Source organism: Halyomorpha halys, unplaced genomic scaffold, assembly GCF_000696795.3.
Source record: "Halyomorpha halys isolate HHAL.00 unplaced genomic scaffold, Hhal_1.1 Scaffold464.1, whole genome shotgun sequence".
NCBI classification, from domain to species: Eukaryota; Metazoa; Arthropoda; class Insecta; order Hemiptera; family Pentatomidae; genus Halyomorpha; species Halyomorpha halys.
The window spans coordinates 6743-28178 of record NW_027108519.1 but is presented as its reverse complement, the minus strand read 5'-3'; the positions used below and the strand labels follow the sequence as shown (position 1 = coordinate 28178).

The following is a 21436-nucleotide window of genomic DNA, read 5'->3' as shown; positions in this document are numbered from 1 at the left end:
AACTCTTTGTCATCAGTTTATTCTGAGAAAGTGGATAATTAATTCATTATACTTATATTTGAATTATTTCTCAACTACACCAACATAAAATAATATAAATATTTATTAAAATTATTTACAATAAAATTAAACTTACTAAATTTATTAGAATATTGTCAACAGCAGAATGAGTAAAACTTGTAACCAATACTTTTAACCTCAATCTGGTTAAAAGTTCTATTAAAGCAGCCATAGTAGTGGTTTTACCTATGAAAAATAATAATAATTAAAAATGGCCATTTAAAAAACAATTTTAAACGTTATAAGAAGCATAAATGATAGTGTTTTTGTAATAAATGTATTCTAACACTGGATATATTGTATTTGATGAAATAACTAACCCTAAAAAAAAGGCAGTTTTTTTTTTTAACAATATCATGGTAAGGACTGAACCAAAAGAGCATATAAATAGATACTCAATTAATTTCTCTTTACAATGTGTTCTTAAAGTTTAATTATGTATACTACATAAAATAATTCCATAATTTCCTAAATTCTGTATCATTGATAGTCAAGATTAAAGGTTTGTTATTAATTGATTAAAGAAGATCTAGGAACATCACAAAATGCGGTATTTCTTATTTCATCCACTGAATAGCTGTCATAACCTCCAAACGCATTGTCAGTAGTTCCCATTATGAGAATATAATAATAATAAAAGCTTTAGTGAACCTGAACGTTATATGCTGAAGCCACTAATTGCTGTCCACACATCCATACAGTAACGTCTGACTAAACAAAAATCTACAAGATCAGTCTTGACACAAACCTCCCACCTAAGCTTTGGTCTATCCATCGGTCCAATGTTAATTAACATTGTAGGAGTACGTTTATTACTAAGCCCTACAACCTTACAAGCCCATCTTATTTCTCACAATGCTATAACCTCGATTATATTTACTAGGTGCAGTTCCATCAATTCAGTGTTTATGTAAATATGTAAGTGTTCAATATTTTATGTAATACAAGAACATAAACTACACCTATTGTCTACTAACAGAGGTAAATATAACAATACCTGCACCAGGCATTCCTTTTATTAAGATGTAATTCTCAGCAGAGATAGCTTGCAGAACAGCCCTAACCTGTTCTTTGTTCAATCGAGCAAAAATATCTTCTCCGATTCGTTTAATTTTTGAACTTAATTTTGCAGAAAATGTGGGAATCTATGAAATAAAATACAATTAAAATGAAAAATCAGAAAACAATACTGCCAAATTACAGGCTAAAAAAAAAACAACTTAAAAGTTACAATTTAATCTGAACTGAATATTTTATTTTATACCTTGTATTATTTTTTTTTTTGGATGCACAGATAGTTGACAATTTTTTACTCCTCATTAATGTTAGCATCATATACCACATCTTATTTTACCTATCATGTTTCCAAACCATTATATTTAAAAATAAATTTAATAAACATTGTGAATTTAATAAATATCATAATGGTCTGAAAACATGACAAAATAAGACAGATAAACATGGCAATGAATAGGGTAAAAAACTGATTGATTATCTGTCAAAAAATAAATAAAAGTAACCATCAAAAACCTAAAAATGATTTGTACACTAAAATTAAATCAGATACCAAAAGAATGTTTTTTAAATTAGTTTAATAAATTTATCTTTATAATATATTAATATCACCTATTAAGTTTTGTGCTGCATTTTAGTTTTAACTAATATATGAATTAATTTAGTAACAGAGCTTTATTCTTTTATACGCCTCGAATCAACTGACTATACCACTTAACAGAAGATTTCTCAGTTCCATTTAGGAAGGATAAGCTGGGTTTTACTGTACAACAAATTACCAAATAAAAAATTTTATGAACCTGAGTTCATATTTTTTAATATAATATAAAAAATAAAAATTTAGCAAATAACCAAAGAAAAAATTAGCCTTTTGGGCACAGGGCTGATTTTTTGTGATATCAGGACATGCTCTAATGCTGAAACTGTGTTCCTGACATAGTAATGTATGCTTATAGAACTTGTAGAAATTTTTTTATCTTTAATGTTGTATATAGATTGTTTTGTCATAGCGACTACATCTATCAAGATAAAAGCAAAGAACTGAAAAAATTTCAATTTCGATTGGTATTTTTTTGTATTTCTATTCTCTATTCAAGGTAGTAAAATCCAAAATTTGGCTCAGCACCCCCCAAAAAAATAAAAAACAGTTTAAGATTGTCTTTTATGAACCCCTATATTTTATAGTTTTATACAAATCCCTTATTGACTGAAATAATAATATATCAGTGATGATTTTATTTAAAAAAAACAGTGTTATTAAAAAGTAGATAGGTTGAAAAACATGGTAGGATTTTTCAAAATAATAAATTTGGTATATAAATAATAAATAACAATAGATAAACATTAATAAATATAAAAAAAAAATAAATAAACAAAAACAATCCATACAAGAATATTTTAACTGAACTTAGTTACCTTCAAATCAATTATTAAATCCCTAAGTGCAGCAGATCTGTCAGTACTTTCCATGAGAATAGTAAGGTTGTTCATGAGGATATTATAAGTGCCATCAGAATCGTACAAATCAATTGTCATAAGTTTATCGCTATTGATGTGCCTAAATGAAAATAAGAATATTTAAATTAATCAAGAAAACAAAAGCATGTTAAAATTTAAAAAATAACAAATAAAACCGGAAACTCTTAAAATATTACAACCTATCAAGGATACAGTGTATAGTATTTAGTAAGCTGACATTCAATTCTTTTAACAGTTGAATATTTTTTAAATTTATTTTTGTAGATATATATGTGCATATTGTAATTGTTTTTTGAAATATTATAGGTTAGTACTCCTTAATAATAAGTTTATTTAACTTCAGATATAAAAAAGGGTCAAAGTGCACAACTGGATAAAATATTGAAACAAAGCCATAAGAACAAAGTTGATAAAAAAAAAAAAAAATTACTATTTAACTAAAACTAACTTATCCAACATGACAGATATTGTCATTGGTGAAATTTCCTGAATTTTTCCAAGAGCTTGAGCAATATGGTTTTCACTACTAATAATAATCAGCTGACCAGTGGTCAATTCTGTTTCTAACAGAGAGTTATCAGCTTTAGAAAAAGTAGCGATAAACTGCACACCATCAGCCTTCACACAAGAATCAACTTTCATCTGGGCAAGGCATTTTCCAGTCTTTTCTCTGAAATAATATGACATTAGAATGATGAAACAAAATTCAAAATAAATAAAAGTATTATTGAAAATTATTACTAAATTCAGAGAATTTATTAGAGCAGAGGCTTAAAAAAAAAGGTAAAGGACCCTCCTCCAACTCATCTGACCACTATAATGGCAAGAATCGCCTAAATCCTTAAAATCATAAAATTTTTCACTCATATACACATATTTTTCACTCAGGCTTGATATTGACATAAAAAGGAATACTGCTATTTTGATAGAATGGTAAAAGTAACTCAATGAGAAGATGGTGAATTTATTAAATACATAATAACAAACATGGCAGTATAGAGAGAATAGAAAAGCAAAAAGGGAAGGTTACACAGTGTTGCTAAGTACATACATTAATAAATTATTTTTATTTTCCTGAACAAATACGCAGAGAGAGTTTAACTGATGCGAGACCATGACCAAACCTTTAATGCGAGACCCCTCATATCATCAATGAACACAATCTTGAAGGTTTTATAACAATCTAGAAAAAACTCTAAAATCACAATCTTGATCCTCTATAAACGTAATCCGGTCTAATCTGTAGCAAATAATAATTCACTTTGAATTTCAATTTCACTTTAATATTATTAATTTTTGATGTCTTGATGATTATGTTAACCTGTTTCTTAAAAATATCAGAAAGGATATTATCATGATGATCACTGATTTGAAAATAATTTTTAGCGACATAGATATAACCATAAAAATCATATTAAAACATAATATCCACAAACATTTTAATAAATGGAAGGGTGATTTGATATCATTAATGAAATTTAAAAAGAAAAATCCCCAAATTTTGATTATGAAATCTTATAAGACGAAGAGAGTAGCTGTATTAGAAAAAGAAGAATATGACTGAAAAATGAAAGTGATACCAGAGGAGGATAACACATATAAAAACTTAGAACAGACCCATTGCCGGAAATAAAAATAAAAATTTATGTTGAAAAACTCAACAAAAATAAAATGATCGAAGATAAAGTTATGAAAAATTTGATGAAAAAACAATGCAACCATACTAGAATGTTTGATTTGGTCCAACTTCAAAAAGAGGATAAAGCACTTAAACAACCAGTTTTAAACGGGATTAGGTTACATATTATCCATTAGGTAGCATATTAACATTTTTCAAAGACAGTTTCAGGAATGTTTATAAGGCTGATAATATTGACATTGTAAATGTAATAGAAGCTAAAAAAAAATCTCAGTAGAGGAGTTAAAGTTCGCAAAGGAATTCAAACAAGTTTAAAATCACAGTTATATTTATCAATCAATATACGGTTATATTTATCAATCTCAACAACTTACCAACCAGCTGATAAAAATACTAAACATAAAACTTATCTAGACATGTAAATTAATTAGTTCACAAAAATTTCAATAATTTTAAATAATGAATTTAAGAATGAAAGAAAAGAAAATATATATCCTTTAAGAAGTTAGTGCTTTATATTGAAAATACGAACATGAAGAAACAATACCTTATTTCAGGATTAACATTCCAAATATCAGAAAGACTTGATTTTGAAGATCCCCTTTCAAGAAAGATAAGACTCAACCAATGAAAAACAAATTTAATATCACTGTCAGATAAATGCTTAGTAGCAGCAGATCCAAACCCAGAAAGTAAATTTCCTTCTTTCAGTTCACTCAAATTTTTCTCCCTAAAAAGTTAACCAAAACTTATTTCTAATTTGGTTCATATTATAACTAGTGGCATTAAATTATTTATTTTACCTTAGTGCAGCATAGCAAGGGACGAGGTAAGGGCAAGAGGAACATGATTTTCGGTTAATTGGAGGTGGGAGTGAAGGGAAAGTCAAATCGTCTGTAGCTTCAACAGAAGTAGATTTAATAAGCCAATGGCACAGCCCATTTCTTAATAATGTCAAATCTCGCACTTCTTTTTCTTCACATTTTATCTCCTTCATTTCAACTCCAGAACTGAAATAAAATAATTTAATTATTCAATTTACATACAAATCCACTGATTTTGGAGAATTTTGATGAGGTTTTTTTCCTTTCTTTTCAAAAGCAAGAAAAGACATAATTACAAAACAGGAAGTATTGTAGTATCAATATGGGATAAATAGAACTTTATAGAATAGACATTTTTTGTACATATTAAAAAAAAAAATAGTTGTTATTAGGTTCTTCTGAATTTAATACTGTACAACCTCGATAATGCAACAAAATGGGACCAACATTTATTTGGATTATCAAATATAGCAGAATACTGAGAGTCCCATTTAAACAATGAAATTAAGAAATTAAAGTTGAAATAATGCAAAGATAAATTTTTACGTTTACTTACCTACAGATGGAATATATAGTAAGGGGAGATATATACATTTTTAGGTCCCCTGAGCCAAAAACAAGTGTCTCAAAATGGTCTGTGGGTGTATGAATAGCCCATTTCAAAAAAGAAAATTTGTACAAAACAGAAATTACATAGATAGGACAGGTGTACGTATACCTGGAGTGTTTTAGAAACTTTTATTGTTAAAATAGACTTACAGGAAGTGCCACTTTATATAATCAATTTTACACATTTTTTAAATTTTCTCAAAAATGGCTCTGGCTATTTAGATTTAAGTTGGTAAATTAATGTACAATCAAGTGATCTTTCTTATGAGCTAAGTGATTTCGTGATTGAAGTTGCCTTGACACAGCTTAAATCCCGAATTTCCAAAAATTCTTCCTCTAAAGTACCTTTAATTTTGTTAATTTTTTTAAAAATTAATAATTTAATGTCATTTAGAGTAATAAAAAATGGATAAATATGAACTTTAAAAGAATTTGGTAATTAACTTAAGAAGAAAAAAAGGAGGGATAGAGCCAGCAATTTAGAGACTATATGTAGATGACTGATTTCAACTATATGTACACAGCTTTATTATATTTTGTTAAACTGTGGTATGAAATATGATTTTTTACAGAATAATCAAAAATTTTTATTTGGAATTTACACCTTTCAGGAGGGGGGGGGGAGTAAGTGAATGTTGTGTACTGGGTGCACCAAACCAGATTTTTTTTTTAACTCCCTCACTCATAATTTGAGGCTTCTTTCACTCTGACCAGTCTTAATGTTCTGCCCTTGACATCGTGAGGTTGTTGGATTATCAAGATTGTATTGTGTTTTTACTTTACAACTTACAAAGTCATGGCTGTACAACAGACAGTGGTCGAGGTAAGGTTTGTTAAATGAATAAAAATACATTAGTGCTTGTCACCTAAAGGCAAGCATATCATTTAGATGAGTGGAGTCATCCATTATTACCTACAGACTTGGTTAAAGAAAAAGAAAAGAAAAAAAAAAACAGGAATTTATTCTGCTTTTTAGTGTGTTTAAAGGTGTTTAGTGATAGAATAAAGTGGTCATATTAAGTGACATTCTGTTGAAATTTTGATTGTTCAACCAATGGCAAACCTAATTAAATGAAATGTAAATTCCATGATAGGAGAGGGTATATAACTATAGAGAAACTATATTAATACTATCTAAAAATAATCCTAGGAGATTCAAAGACAAAAGGTTTGAAGAATTTCACACAGATCAACATGTAGTAAAGTATTTAAATCAGGGTTTCCCAACCCATAGTAGTCAGCGGCCTACTAAGACAGAAATAGGACAATCCGTGGCCCAGATTTAGAACCATACCCGATCCACCCATGAAGAATATCTTAATAATGAAGAATATCTTAACACTTTAATAGAGCATTAATCAGTTAAAACCTTTCAGCTAACACTAACACCCGTTAAGGTATCAATAAAGCAGTTTTAGCACTAATTCTTCATAAAAAATGTGCTTCTGAACCCTTCCCCCACTTGACTCCCAAGGATCCAACCACTGATTTAAACAGACTGAATTTCTCAAGCTTAACTAAACTTCACAATATATAATTTTATTACCTCAAGTACAGAAGAAGGCCAGAATCGACCAAGTATCCCATCTGTTTAAGGAGCATACAATAAAGAATCACCTGACCTCTGTGTTCTATGCTAAAAGAAACTTTACCAGTTTTAAGTTCTAGAGGCATAGTCTGGAAAAAAAAGTAAAATTAACTTTGAACCATAATTTAAAATATTACATTAAATGATCCACCTGAATCATTCAACATTTTAGTCTAAAACAATTAGATTTTAAATAACAAATAACATAATATAGTTAATTACCTTAACTCTATTTCCAACTTGAACTCTAACTGTAGCATCAACTTTCCCTTTTACACCAAGAACAGGAGAATAAATATTTTCTTCAATATCCTGAGTTTCGACAATTTCTCCAGACCAATTGTTGCCCCTAAAATTTATATACTGGATATATATACTACTCAACAAGTGCCTTTCTATATACAAAAAGCATGCATGAATATATAGTTTTATTATTTTATTGGCTAACTAGTCCTTGAACATCTTTGTTCTATTGTTTAGTTCTTTTAGATACATTTATGAACAAATAAACACCTTACAGGAGTTCACCCAATTCTATACTGCTCATAACTGGTCTCTTTAGGGAATGTTCTTCTCATTTATGAAAACTCTTATCACTTCTGAGGTTCAATCACAATAATCTTAAAGAACTGGTACTGGTACATGGACTGCTATGCAGGGTCAGTTACAGGGATCTAAGCATCCATGTGTTCTCTAAGAGGTAAGCTCTAGATAGTAAAACATAATCTATACAATCCTGAAAGAATAGTTACCCATTCAATTACCAAATATGGTCAGCTATGCTTTGATGACACTTTAATCTCTAAACTATTTTAAATGGATTTCTGAACATCACTTTATCTTGCCTTCAATTAAACATGAAAATAAAATTTGGAATACTGGTGATATATTATTATTGGAAACATAGGTTTTCAGTCACCAAACCAACCCATTTGGTGCGGCAATCTGCAGAAGATAGTCTTTCTGACAATGCTCTAAGTACTTCAGAATTACGGAGGCATAATTCATTCTAAATTTATTCTAGAAGATTTAAGCATTAATTTAGAACTTGAGGGTAATCAGTCACAAAGAATCTATAATGCTGTGATTCAAAGTTGCTCAGAATCAGCAAATAAAAATTAGGTTTTGTTTCAATAAGATAACACAACACCTGACCAAACATTTATCATTATATAAACGAAAAATTTCAAAATTGGATGGGATTGAGCGTCTCCTGCCCAGCCCGGGCTTAGTACTTTCCGACTACCATCTTTCAGCGAGATCCGTTATATCTTCAAGAAAAACCTTCACTTCTCAGACTAAGAATCTAAATGGATTTAAAGAATTCTTTGGTTAAAGACTCAAATATCCATAACAAAACAAACCATCTATGATCTCTGCTTTAAATATTAAAAAACAATTGTATTTTGAATTAATGTACTTATACCTGTAAGAAAACTGGTCATTATTTTTTAACTATTTAATTATAATAATTTTTTTATTTCAATGGACCAACCACTATTTAAAAAATCAGGGAGCTAACAATCTATAATTTACTCCAACATATCTAAAGAAAATTACAAGCGATATGATGATATGATTAAAATGAGTTCAAATGATAGTGATTAGACTATACAAAAAAATTCACTATATAGAAACAAAAGAAGAATAGAGGTAAATATCTTTTTGCTTTATTAGTAACGAAAACTAATATTTTCTATAAATAACACAACTCTTGCTTAAATTAAAAAAAAAAAAATATCACAGACTATCAGTCATAATTATGTATACATAAGGAGAAGGTTGTTTCCTGAGTAGGGAATGGCAAGCAGACCAATTTCATTGACAGGGTAGAATATTGGAGAGTGACAGTTAACTGACACCACCAGTGGCAGTTGCCTCCGAGACGCTGCAGCAGGCCGGTCGTGAGCAGCATGAGTCAGTGACATCAATAGTTAGACAGTCCAAAATGCAGCACCATTTGAAGTAGTGTTATTCGATCAAATTCTGTGCAATGCTGAACAAAAGCACTGCACACCCATTGCTAAGATTCAAGAGACCTAAAAAAGAAGCCAGTCACGTGCAATTGTTTTTAAGAGCCACAAGATGTTCAAAGATGAATGCGAGGACTTTGAAGATGATGGCTTCACTGGGAGATCTTCAACAAGACGAACTGATGATTTGGAGAAAGTGTGTGAACTTTTAAATGCTATCAGACCGTACCCTGTCACCCTGAAGTACTCCGCCATTTGAAGGATTGAGTCTGCTCATTGATCAAAGACGATTCTTCATCATAAAATGTGCCATCTCATGCATTGCTCGCTCCCAAAATTTTGGAGCAAATTCAAAGTGACAATACAGCCGCAGCCACCTTACAGCCATCAACATCTTATTTTAGTTTCCTCGGAGCATAGAGACCTAAAAAGGAAGAAATTCCACATGATAACGACCAGGCAGCTTCGACGAGGTCTCTTAAGTCTTCAGCACGAAGCATTCCAAAAAGACGTTCATAGTCTGGAAAAAGGCTGGCAGCAGTCTGTTGATGCCCAAGGGTCATATTTCGAAGACCATAGTCCACCCTTATACAAATATTTAATAAATATTTCGTTCTGAGACCAGTGTTGAAACTTTGTGAACTCACAATATTAATTGACATAGCATGCAATACAACCTATTTTGCAAATTCAATAATTAAAATTTTACAGGGAGTAAATAAGAAATGAAGAACTTACTTATCTGAATCAGAATATCCAGCAATATATCTTTTCATAAATTTATGAATATGTTCTATGAATGAGTAGAGTTTATTCGTGATTTCGGCATAATCTATTTTTTCTAAAAACATATTCAGTATAAAATCTTTGCTATCAATCATTCTTTTATATTCTTTTTCTATTTCTTCAATACTCAAATATTTTTGTTTCAGAGCCTAAAACAGAAACATTTAATAACCAAAGGGTAAAAAATTGATGAATCTTTCAATTATAGATAATACTAACTAAAAAAAATCATTGGTAGTAGCATAAATTGTAATTTGAAAAATACAAACTATCGTAAGAATATAGAATATAATAGTTAAAATGTGTTATACTTAGAACAATAGATAAGGGCATAAAATTGAATTAACTGATAATATGGAATTAAATTAATGAATCTGTAGAAAAAGACAAAGGTTAGGTTGGTGAGGATAAGAGTAGGAAACCAAAAAATAATGCTATGTAGTAAGTCCAATGATAAACCTTCAGTAAGTAAGAATATTATCTTTTCTTTTGAAGGAGGATAGTCCAGGTGGTGGTCAATAAAGGTACCAAAATAGTAAAAGAGAACTATTTATTGTAAACCAATGTTTCGGCCCACTTTACAGCTGGGGTAGCAGAACTTCATTCTTACAGCCCTAACGAAGCCCTGCAAACTGGGGCAAACGTTAGTTTACAATAAATAGTTTTCTATTACTATTTTGGTACCTTTATTGACCACCACCTGGACTATCCTCCGACAATCTACTTCATACGGCCAACTATCTTCTTTCAATATATTATCTTTTCCTTGGAACACCTCATATCAGTGTTATTATTTCTCCATCATTCCTGAACTTTCTTTTGGATACTGGATTTCATTTGAAGGATTAATTATTGCCTGTATAAAAATACTCATCAGCATCAATTTGGAAAAAATAAACAAAGCAATGGTAAATTGTCGGGAGAATCAGACAGTCATTTAAATGTGATAAGTTACACTCGGGTGTGCAGAACAGATTCAAGCTTTGCTTGTTTGCTAAAATTAATTCTGCAGTAGACCTACAAAATGAATTTCAATATTTCTTACTCTCCCAAGAACATTGTTGAATGTTGAATACAACAAAAAGTATCTTATAAGTAAAACTAGACGAGTGAAGTGGAGAAAGAACATACTGTCATAGAATCATAACTAAAATTAAAATTAATTTAAACAATATAATGTTAATACATTTTTTAAATAATTCTTTTAAGTTAACACAACTATTTTCTCAACATTTATTTTATCATTTGTTATATTAAAAAAAAGGGGGAGGTGAATTTAAAAAGTTACCTCCTGAAAAAGTTGATGTACACTAGAACCAAGTACCATAGGGTACCTAGTTCCACCGCCTACTTCTTTAAAAATATGAGAGAGTATTGTTTTCCGCATACAATAGACAGAACCAACAATAGTTGTGCCAGATATCAATTTATCAGGATGTGTTACCAGCAATCCATTCCAATCTACGACCCAGCCTTCCGGGCTTTGGACACCTCTAACACTAATAATATCTTGAGGAAAAATGGGACAATCATTCCTAAAAAAACACAAAAAAAAATCTTGAAACAAATAATTAAATACTTATCAACTTTAATTTAATGCATACGAGGTAATAAAAGTATGCTAAATAGTTATTCCTGAGAAATGAGTTATTGAGGAATATCATTAAGTTGAAGCAATTCCCTCACTATGCTGTCCCAAAAAAGGTTTTTCGTAGTAGTTCCATCCATTTATTAATTTTTTATTTACTACTTCAAAACACTGTTTTCAAGATTGGTTTAACTGGAAACTATGTACATATAAACCTTAGGGTTGTTTACTAGATTTTATATTGCAGGAACCCTGCAAAATTTTTCCAAGGGGATTTAAGTTGTAGAACACAATCCACTGATGTTAACAGGATAGCTGCTTCATAAAATATAAATTGATCCGACCTAGTAAATAGAATCAAGGTTAAAATGAATAATAGATTCTATTATAAACATATAACTCAGTATGCTAACTGTGATCAGGACCAAAAGATCATATTTTTTAGTTCTTTTCAAAAGATTTGGATTTATTTATTGTTTATTTTCAGAATGAAAAATTCCATTAGCATCAGAGCTCCATAAGTAAGGTCTTATTTTACCCTCATTGTTCTGATATAAATAAATGATAAGCAATTTAATTGATTCATTAATGCTTAAAAACAGTTAATATTGGTGAGGGGAGGAGGAAGGAAAACGTTCAGATCCCCAAAAGAAACTCTCTAAAACCAACTCAATTCACACACAAATTTTCAACACTTTAACTCAATTTGGGGAGAGTGGGTACAGAGGTGCAAAACATTAAAAACGGTGAAAAAATATTCGAAGATGACAAAATTTTGATTGAAATTTGCCCTGCTTTTATGCTGCCAGTTAAGAAAAAAAAACTCCACAAAACAAATATCAGCTAATTTGATCTGAAGCCAGAGGTGCCGAAATGAGGTGGGAAAAAGCAAATATATTATGCTCAAAGAGACATGAAATGGATATAAAACTACCCACTACCCTCTGATGCTGTACAAAGTCTATTATTTTTGGTAAAATATCATAAATTAGTGATGATTAGTAGAAATAACAAAACCAAAAGGAATAATGGAATAAATAATGAAATATGAATCAACACTATAAAACAAATAAACAATAGATAGAGAAAAAATTTTGTTAGATCTAATTTATTTTACACCGTTCTAACCTTTTTTACACCAATTTAGTAAAAATAAAAAGTAATTTTTTTTTTTTATTAATGGCTTCCTGTTTTAGCTTCTAATTTCTAAAGACCTATATTTTTTGATGGAATGTTTAGTGGATGAAGAGGGAGTAGGAGTTTACTTCAGATTCTTTAGGAATAGAAAAAGTATTGAGAAAAAATCATTCATGACATGGCTGTTGCCAAGCCAATTTTACTGTATGACAATGTCTTGTGTAATTTAAAACTGACATTGCATGATTTCTATGGTTTTGGTTGCCTTTATTTTAAGAAAACATTGAATTTTCAGGGCTTCAGTTGGACTTTTTAGTAAGATGTTTAAAATAAAAATTTGTTTCTTTTTTGCACGTCATCATTTCTTTTCAAAGTTATTCAAATTTTAAAATACACTTGAAACTTTTGGCCATTATTTGGATAACTCTAATGATTTTTAAATAATTGTGTACTTTCCTGTAACATTTTTTAGAATATTTAAAAAAAAATTGGTCCAATGGTTGCAATAAAATTTTTAAAAACTAGAAAACTTATAACATAAATAAACTTTAAATTTAGTATTCAAATAAAAGAATAAATATGTAATAAATACCATGGGCTTCTCAGAGTGCATAAGCCAGTGCTCTTCTTGGCAAGATTTTTCAGGGTTAGTTGTTTTTCTCCATTATCACCATCATTAATACTGATGACCTGGCATCTCTGTAACTCTTTTAAATCAAAATTCCTTAAAACCAAAAATAAATAGTGCAAAATGAACTACAAAATAAAAACAAATTATTCTATTAAACAACTAACTCACTTATTTTCTTCATAAAATAAAGAAGCTTTAAAAAATGCAGATTCATCATCATCATCATCATCAAAAGCTTTGTTGGACTTTTCATCGTTGGTTACATCTTTGAAGTTTAAAGTCCTTTTTGAAGAGCTTTCTTCAAGAAGGCATTTTCTTCGCTTTACTTTAATTTTTTGTGGAGAAATAATTATCGAATCTTCAGCAAGGTTAACAGAGTCAGTATCATCTTTTTTCTCATTAGTTTCATCATTTGATTCAGTTGAACAGTTTCCACACGCTGAAATTGATATTATAGCGAGTCAAATTAATTACATATTGACACCTGTTAGCTCTAGTAGCCATTATAACATTATACCAGAGTTGGGCAACTATGAAACTAATAGCTAACATTGTTATGGATACAATATTTATTTATCAATGATTCATTCATGAATAAGGGCCGTGTCCATGGCAATTTTAGCAATTAGTTTCAACTATAGCTAATTTTTGTCCATCTCTACATTATACAAACAAAAATTGCTTTAAAGAAAATTAGTTTATAATAATAAGAAAGGCTTAGCACACTAACAACTCTACTAATAGAGATAAATATAACAATACCTGCACCAGGTATTCTATTCCTTTTATTAAGAAAATACTTTATTTTCAAAAAACCTTAAGGCACTGTTCTTGCTTTAGTGTAACAGGCCACTTTAAGTACCCGTAAAGAACAATTGGAAGGATAAGTTAGTGATTAAAGATTCAATTATGATAATGATTGACTAAATATCATACATCTAGATTTTGTTCAATAATAGAAAAAATATTCTGACTAAACCGATCAGTGTTCCCAACTAGTGATTTGCAGAAGAGTTCGGGATCATTTCTTTTGTGATGATTTAAAGTAATAACTCTTTACCTATTAAATTCATAAATACCTGATATTTCATTTTTCAGAGGAAGTTGTGATTTTTCAGGACTTGAAAAAAACTTCAACACAGTATTCTGAAATTTAAAAAATAATTAAAACAAAATAAAAAAAATATGGTCGATAAATTGAGAAATAACTTAACCAAATAATTATTTAAATCATTGCAAATAAGATATAAATAAGTTTAATAAATAAACTGTAAAACTAGAAAATTCTAAAACTTCAATCAAATATAAAAAAACTAATTTTAAAAATGCTTATGTTATAATGTAAGATTGTAGATAGTGATTTATTTCCATTTCTTTAACATCCCATTATACCTTTAGTGGACTTTCCTGAAATTTTCGTTTTTTTGGACTTCTTTTTAAGGAGATAGGTTTTCTCTCAACAGAGGGTATTACATAACCAGAACCATTTCCTGTCATACCATTACGACTGGATACATTGTTTTCCAACTTCAATACTGTATTTTTAGAAGGAGATAAGAAGGTAGATATATTTTTTTGAACAACCTGAAATATAAAGAAAAAGATTTTTAAAAATAAAATTAATAGAAAGACATCTATCTGCATGATATGTATTTTTAAATATATAGCTTGTCATACCACATTAGTTGCGAAAGATCAAAAACACTAAATTAACATGTTTTCCAATTTTAGTTTTAAAATAAGAAAATTGTTAATGATTTGGATTATCAATAGTTCTGACAGGTACTACTATTTCATTCATATTAGAATGAAAATGAGGGTAACATAGGTTAACTTTATTAGATATGGTATATAGACAAAGGGAAAACAAACATTTATTTCTATATTAAACAGCAGAGAATGCGTTGAAGAACTAATAGAAAAAATAATTAAATAAATAAAATAATAATTCATAATCTCACTTCTACTTCACTCAAAAAGAGATTATATAAACAAGGACTTATAGAGAGCCCAAAGCAAGGTATTTATGCACTCATGAGGTACACGAGGGGTTGGAGTTTTTATTCTTAATTTTGTTACTCAAAAACAACACCTCCAAGGAGTTTGAGGCCATGCATGGTATATACCATGAATCCAGCCTAAGCCCCTACTTTCCTTATAGGTATCTGGATCAACCACTAAGGAAAGATAAACTCAGACAGTGTTCTACGTAATTATTGCCTTTGCCAGCTCCACTGAGTGATGAGAACATTTAGGTTGAAAGGACATGTTTTGGAACAGGTTCATGATTTCAAATATCTATGTGCCTGGATCATCAGAAGTGGCTATATTTATGGAGAGGTGTCACGAAAACTGGGAGCAGCTGGAAGAATGTTCTATCGTGAAAGGTTTTATCAACAGAAGAGTGGTGACAAAGAAAACAAAGACATCCAAATATAGATAGACGTTCTTGTCCACTCTTTTTTACTCCTTGGAGTCATTGACCCTTAATTAAAAAACACAACAAAAACAGAAAGGTTGAAGGAAAGACTAGGAGAGACAGAATCTGTAACACAATAATAAGTTCAAGCATTGCGGTACATCCTATAGAAACCACTCTTGAAGAGAATGAACTAAGGAGGCTTGGGTACCTTAGGATGAACATAGAAAGAACAGATGACATATGAGACACGAGTGGAGAAAAGACCACAGATCTGGAGCAGAAGAGAGCTGGTACAGGAGAGGGAAATTTGGTTCAAGCTCAATAGCGGACATCTCCAAACTGCACAGCAATAGACAGGGATTCGATTATGATAAATAAAAAAAACTTCATTTCTTTCTGGGTTGAAAGTAGCTATTTAGACTCAGTATATAAGGTGCAGGTAAAAAAAATACTATCCTGATAATATAAACTTTAAAAATTAAAGATTTAATAACTAATAATATAAAGATTTAATTAACATTAATAAGATAATATGAATAAAAACTGAGACAATGCTAGTGATTGGAGGAGTGGTGAAGGGCTGGCTGGAAAATTTTCCTGAACTTAAGAGATTTTTTCGTTTAACATATGTGAATGAGCAATTTTTTTCTCACTTAAGCCTGATTAAAAATAAATTTATTCTTTGTTCACAAATTCGCATTCGAATTTTTTAATTATGTTTTCAACAAAAGTTGAACCGGACATCAAAAATCAAAAATTCAGAAGCCTCGTTAAGGATTATACATTATTTTGAGTTAATGTACTTTTTAACTATTTATTATAATATTTTTACTATATTGATTTTCTTAATAGAAAAACAATAAAAAAAAAAAAAAAAAAACTGCAATAATATCAATTTTTTGAAAGGATAAAATAACTTTAAGTTAGAACAAAATAATGATTACCAAATATATTGCTATTGGTCACTCTTAACATACATTTTTATTACATATAGATGATTGACTGTATATGAATTTGAAGATGATCAGAGCTGTAGTAAACTATAAAATAGATTGGGCACCACAGAGTTTAGCACATTAACTACTCATATATTTCAAAGCTACTGAAGGCTTTTTAGATGAGTTTACAAAGCCATGTCAGGCTCTTCCAGTCCATCTCAATTGCCAAAGTTATCTCTCCTAAACGTGAGTACTAAGACTAGTGTAACTTCTGGTTATGTTACTTTATTAGATCACAATAATAGGTCCTACAAAAAACTATAGTTCATTCGCTTAGAGAACACCGCTAAAATGCCTCTCTCTACCAATCTAAGCACAATCCATACACTACTGTTTATTTCCCCATTACTCTATTTAAAAAATGGGTTCACTTTGATTTATCATTGGACATTCAGTCATTCTCATTAAGAATTTGAAGTGAGTATAAGCAAGGTAAAAGAAAAAGTTGGTCTCCGCCCCTATTACTCAGAGGAAATCTCTTAATAACTCCAAGATTATGAATTAGATGCTTCTATCAAAATAAAATTTAAAGAAGTAACTTCAGAAATCATTTTTATTATTATCTTGATAAAAAGAGATGAGTTTAAGACAAGGTAGGATATAACTACAAGCATCAATTATAGAAGGCCATTGATTACAAGAGATACACAAAAGGACGAGAACTAATCATAACACTGGTTGAACAAATTTTAAATTGACATGGAACAATTTCATCTAAAAACAATTATAAAGATATGCATTTGATAAATAAATAATAAATTAAATGACCTTTGTCGGGCTATTCTTCAAATCATGGGCTGCTGCTGTCTTACAGTCCTGATTGTCTTTGTTTTCAGTAGAAACTAATACTGATTCATTATTTGGTCTAACAATTGGCTTATTTTCTCTAAATTTATTCAATCCATTAAATATGTCACTACTATTTACACTAATATCTTTAACACAGTCTTTGATAGGTCTCCTATTCAGAGATGTAGCATCCTTTTTCTCTTGTAAGTCAGAAGTTTTGGAAAAGAAATTGAACAACGTTCTTTGATTGGTCTAAAAAATATAATAATAATTAACACTTATTTTTACAAATAGTTATTAATTAACTCATACAGATATAGACAAACTAATAAAGAATAAAGATTTGTACTTCTATTTGACGTTTCTTCATGGTAAATAAATTAAGAACCCGCATTAATTAGTGCATTAGAAATTACTATAATATTCTAGAAAAATCCATAGACTAAAATGAAAAATGAAAAATTACTAATCAAAAAAGGTTATTCAATGCGAACAAAGACAAAACTCGCGCCAAAACTTCGTAGTTGTTTAGAAGCCCAAAGAAGTAAAAGAAAAAAGAAATAATGCAAAATCTTTTCTCTGAATATTTAATTAATAAATTATTTCAAATACACAAATTTTGAGCTGATGCATTTGCATTAAAAAAAATTAGATTTGCATAATTAATTTCACGTCAAAGGCCACTGAAACTACTTCCCCATTATTCTGTTGCCAATTGTTTTCCCGTCCATAATTTTCATAAATTTTTTACTTTGAGTCAACATGAAGCACTCCCATCACCTAAGTCATTTTATTTTTTTTAGCGAGTTTTAGCTGCTTCCCAAAGTTCAAGTCCGTAAGTCCAGATAGGTCTGAGTATAGTCTTATAAATTAGAAGTTTGTTTTCTATTGAGAGGTGAGAGATCCGGCTGAGTAGTCGGTATAGTTGGCTGAATCGTCTATTGAGTTCTTGTCTTTTAAGTCTAGCATGTTGGTTCCAGGCGAGTCTTTTGTCCAAGATGAATCCAAGATATCGCACTGTGTCGGATCTGGGTAGAGGAATACTATTAAAAGTAACAGGTGTTCAGAAGCTGCGGCGGAGGGTGAAAGTCACATGGGTGTATTTCGATTCGTTGACTTTTATCCGCCATTGGTTGCACCATTGCTCAATCTGGGTGAGGTGTGTTTGGAGATTGGATGGATGTGTTTGGAGATTGGATGGATGTATTTGGAGGCTGTTACAGGATCAGGGTGGGAGGATAGGATAGTTGTATCAACGTTGTAACAATGTAGGAGCGAAGGTTAAGGTATAAGGTTTGTGGTATTATGGACTTGAAGTAAGTAAGCTTGCGCTATGCCCAGAAAGACACTCGAGCAGTATTGTTTATTTTCAAGAGCTGAAGAAATATAGTCAACGACTCTGAGGCCTTGTTGAACTGTAGAGTGCCTAGGGCGGAATCCAAATTGATGTGCGAGAAAACTGTGATTCAACTATGGATAGGATACGTTTTAGGAGTTTTTTTTCAAAAGTTTTTGAGAGTATCAGAAGTAAACTAATAGATCTATAGTAAACAGGATTATTAGGAGGTTTATCTGGTTTTGGAAAGAGAATTATAATGGATTGATTCCACAGGACAGGAAAGTGGGTTGTTCTAAGGATGGAATTATAGAGATATGTAAGGAAAATTATAGCTTCGAGAGGAAGTTGGCGAAGAATTTGAGGAGTCAGAAGATCATACTCTGGTGATTTACGAGGAGTTAGCATCTTAAGTTTATATTTTACCTCAGAAGGGGTGACTGCTCTAGGAGGTAAGTAGAGTGGAATTGGTGAAAATATGTATTCTTTAATTGTTTCAGTTTGGTCAGGATGAGGAGTGAATGTGTGAGAAAGTTCTTCGGCTTTATCTTTGTCGGATGCAGCCCATGTGCTATCACCTCGTCGTAGGTGGTGAGTAATATGCTTGGATTTTAGGATTTTTTTGGTCATGTTCCAGAGGGAATTATCCTCAGTAGAAAGTGTAGAGAGGTAGGAGTTGGGAATAGTGCAAAATAAAATTAAAATTATTGTTCATATTCCAAAATCAAAGCAAAACATCGAAACTATTTGTGAATCTAATAAATGCTCCAAAAATAATACATATAAAAAGCACTTAATCATTATTAAAATGAAATTAAATATAATGTATGACCACTGAAATGTAGCAAAATAAGAAATAAAATTACTAACCGAAAAATAATCATTCCTATTCATTTCCTACTGTAATGTTTGAATGAGTAGGGGCCAATTCCCCCATTTGTGTATTCATCAGCGAAACAAGGACAATTAAGTTCACTTTTGATTGATAGATTACAACATATCAAACTTTTTTTAATTTTTAAGAGGGATAAATAAACGATAGGATGTGTACCTTTAAATACGTAGCGACTCTGATACTATTTGTTGGTAACCGCTCTAATTGCCACTTGAACGTCATGAACCGACATGCCGCGACCTATTAGCTAAGACGTGCACTACAATTATCAAATAAACGTATTAGTATTGATATATATCTACTATTTCTTATAAATACTTCAATTCTGCAAATGTAATAACCATGTCATGTGTTGTAATATTTCTAGATGTGTAATTGGAATCAATAAAGATTAGAATAGCATCTTCTGATCCACTAAAAGCAAACGTCTAAAATGTAGCATCCTCGTTGGTGTTTTAAGCCCAGAAGTTCTTAGAAGAACGTGAGTTATAGAGACTAGTGGATCAGTATATTCTAGAGCTATTTTATGGATAAATTTATTGTGTTTGTACTTCACTCTTGACTACTCTGGATTTTGCCTCCTTCCTATACCCACTATCCTTTCGCAAGCCCTACAGTGAATGCCTGAAGCTGTAGGCTTTTCCCTTCACGGCCGTAAGCGAATACATTACAGAGTGGAATTTCCTTACCTGCAAGGACCTACCGCGAATACTTGTAGAACTTGCCAACCCCTTCACGATCGTAAGCGCATACCTTACGTGAAGTTTCCATCCTGAGAGCATTACGGCAATACTCGTAAACATCGCCATCATCCTGTTAATTCACCTCGTAGCAAGCAAGCTTTACCTGAACATGCATTGTCGAGGCCTTCTGATGTAGGGTATCTCACTTCTCTTAAATTAGTACTAGGACTTATCATACACAGCCATCTCGACAAAAATATGAATGGCACAACGTTCCTTTGATTTTTTTTTTTTTAATAATTATAGTAATCATCGATAACAATGATATTATTACCACTTGACAAATCTTCGTTTGATCAAATACAAAAAAGAGTAGTTAGACCAACTTTCACCACGGTTAAAGACATTGAACAGACCAGATTGCCTTACAGCAAGTTCAAAGTGTGGTCAGGCATCAGTCTGACATTCATCAGTCTGGCACGTAGGATACTAAAACTCACGACAAACATGTATCCACCCGCATGGAGTCGGGCAGTAAGACGGGGGCTTAGTCACAATATGACTCAATTAACGCCTACCACCCAAAAATCTGAAATTGAAGTTACATGATTATTATTTTTGGCTAGTGCGAAAAGAAGACGTCAACGTTGAGCAAGGAAAAGAATTACGCAAATATTTGACCTAAAATAAGATGAAGCAATCAGGAAATTTAGAAACCCACCCATTACTTGATTGCAGATCAAACACCCCGTGAATATAATTAAAGATGTATCATTGCAACGGTTGGATCGGATAAATAAACATACTCGGATGGACACCAAACGAATTACAAGGGAGGTCACTAACGCCAAATTTAACTGAAATTGCGAGGTTTTGAGATGGGACATATAAAGGATGATTTTTTAGGTCTGATTTCGTAGACTGTATATCATCACCGTTGGTAAAGAAATTGAACAATCAATTATTTTAATCAATGAACAATTAG

At 30.8% G+C, this 21436-nt stretch overlaps 1 protein-coding gene across 2 annotated transcripts in view; it reads right to left on the bottom strand.

The window, feature by feature from the left end:
* Window positions 1-18023, bottom strand: part of LOC106683086 (DNA replication helicase/nuclease 2) — a 28329-nt gene extending 10306 nt beyond the window's left edge. For both annotated transcript variants that reach the window (XM_067046839.1, XM_014424319.2), the window contains exons 1-16: window positions 17887-18023; window positions 17517-17789; window positions 14721-14912; window positions 14408-14474; window positions 13497-13767; window positions 13290-13421; window positions 11261-11507; window positions 9925-10121; window positions 7436-7562; window positions 7172-7302; window positions 4996-5202; window positions 4740-4922; window positions 3002-3223; window positions 2491-2632; window positions 1058-1205; window positions 137-246 (exon numbers count right to left, since the gene is read on the bottom strand). In XM_067046839.1, coding sequence (XP_066902940.1) covers window positions 137-246; window positions 1058-1205; window positions 2491-2632; window positions 3002-3223; window positions 4740-4922; window positions 4996-5202; window positions 7172-7302; window positions 7436-7562; window positions 9925-10121; window positions 11261-11507; window positions 13290-13421; window positions 13497-13767; window positions 14408-14474; window positions 14721-14912; window positions 17517-17789; window positions 17887-17931 — 2694 coding nt within the window. In that variant the 5' untranslated portion in view covers window positions 17932-18023. The remainder of the gene's footprint in view (window positions 1-136; window positions 247-1057; window positions 1206-2490; window positions 2633-3001; window positions 3224-4739; window positions 4923-4995; window positions 5203-7171; window positions 7303-7435; window positions 7563-9924; window positions 10122-11260; window positions 11508-13289; window positions 13422-13496; window positions 13768-14407; window positions 14475-14720; window positions 14913-17516; window positions 17790-17886) is intronic.
* Window positions 18024-21436: the final 3413 nt, after the last annotated feature.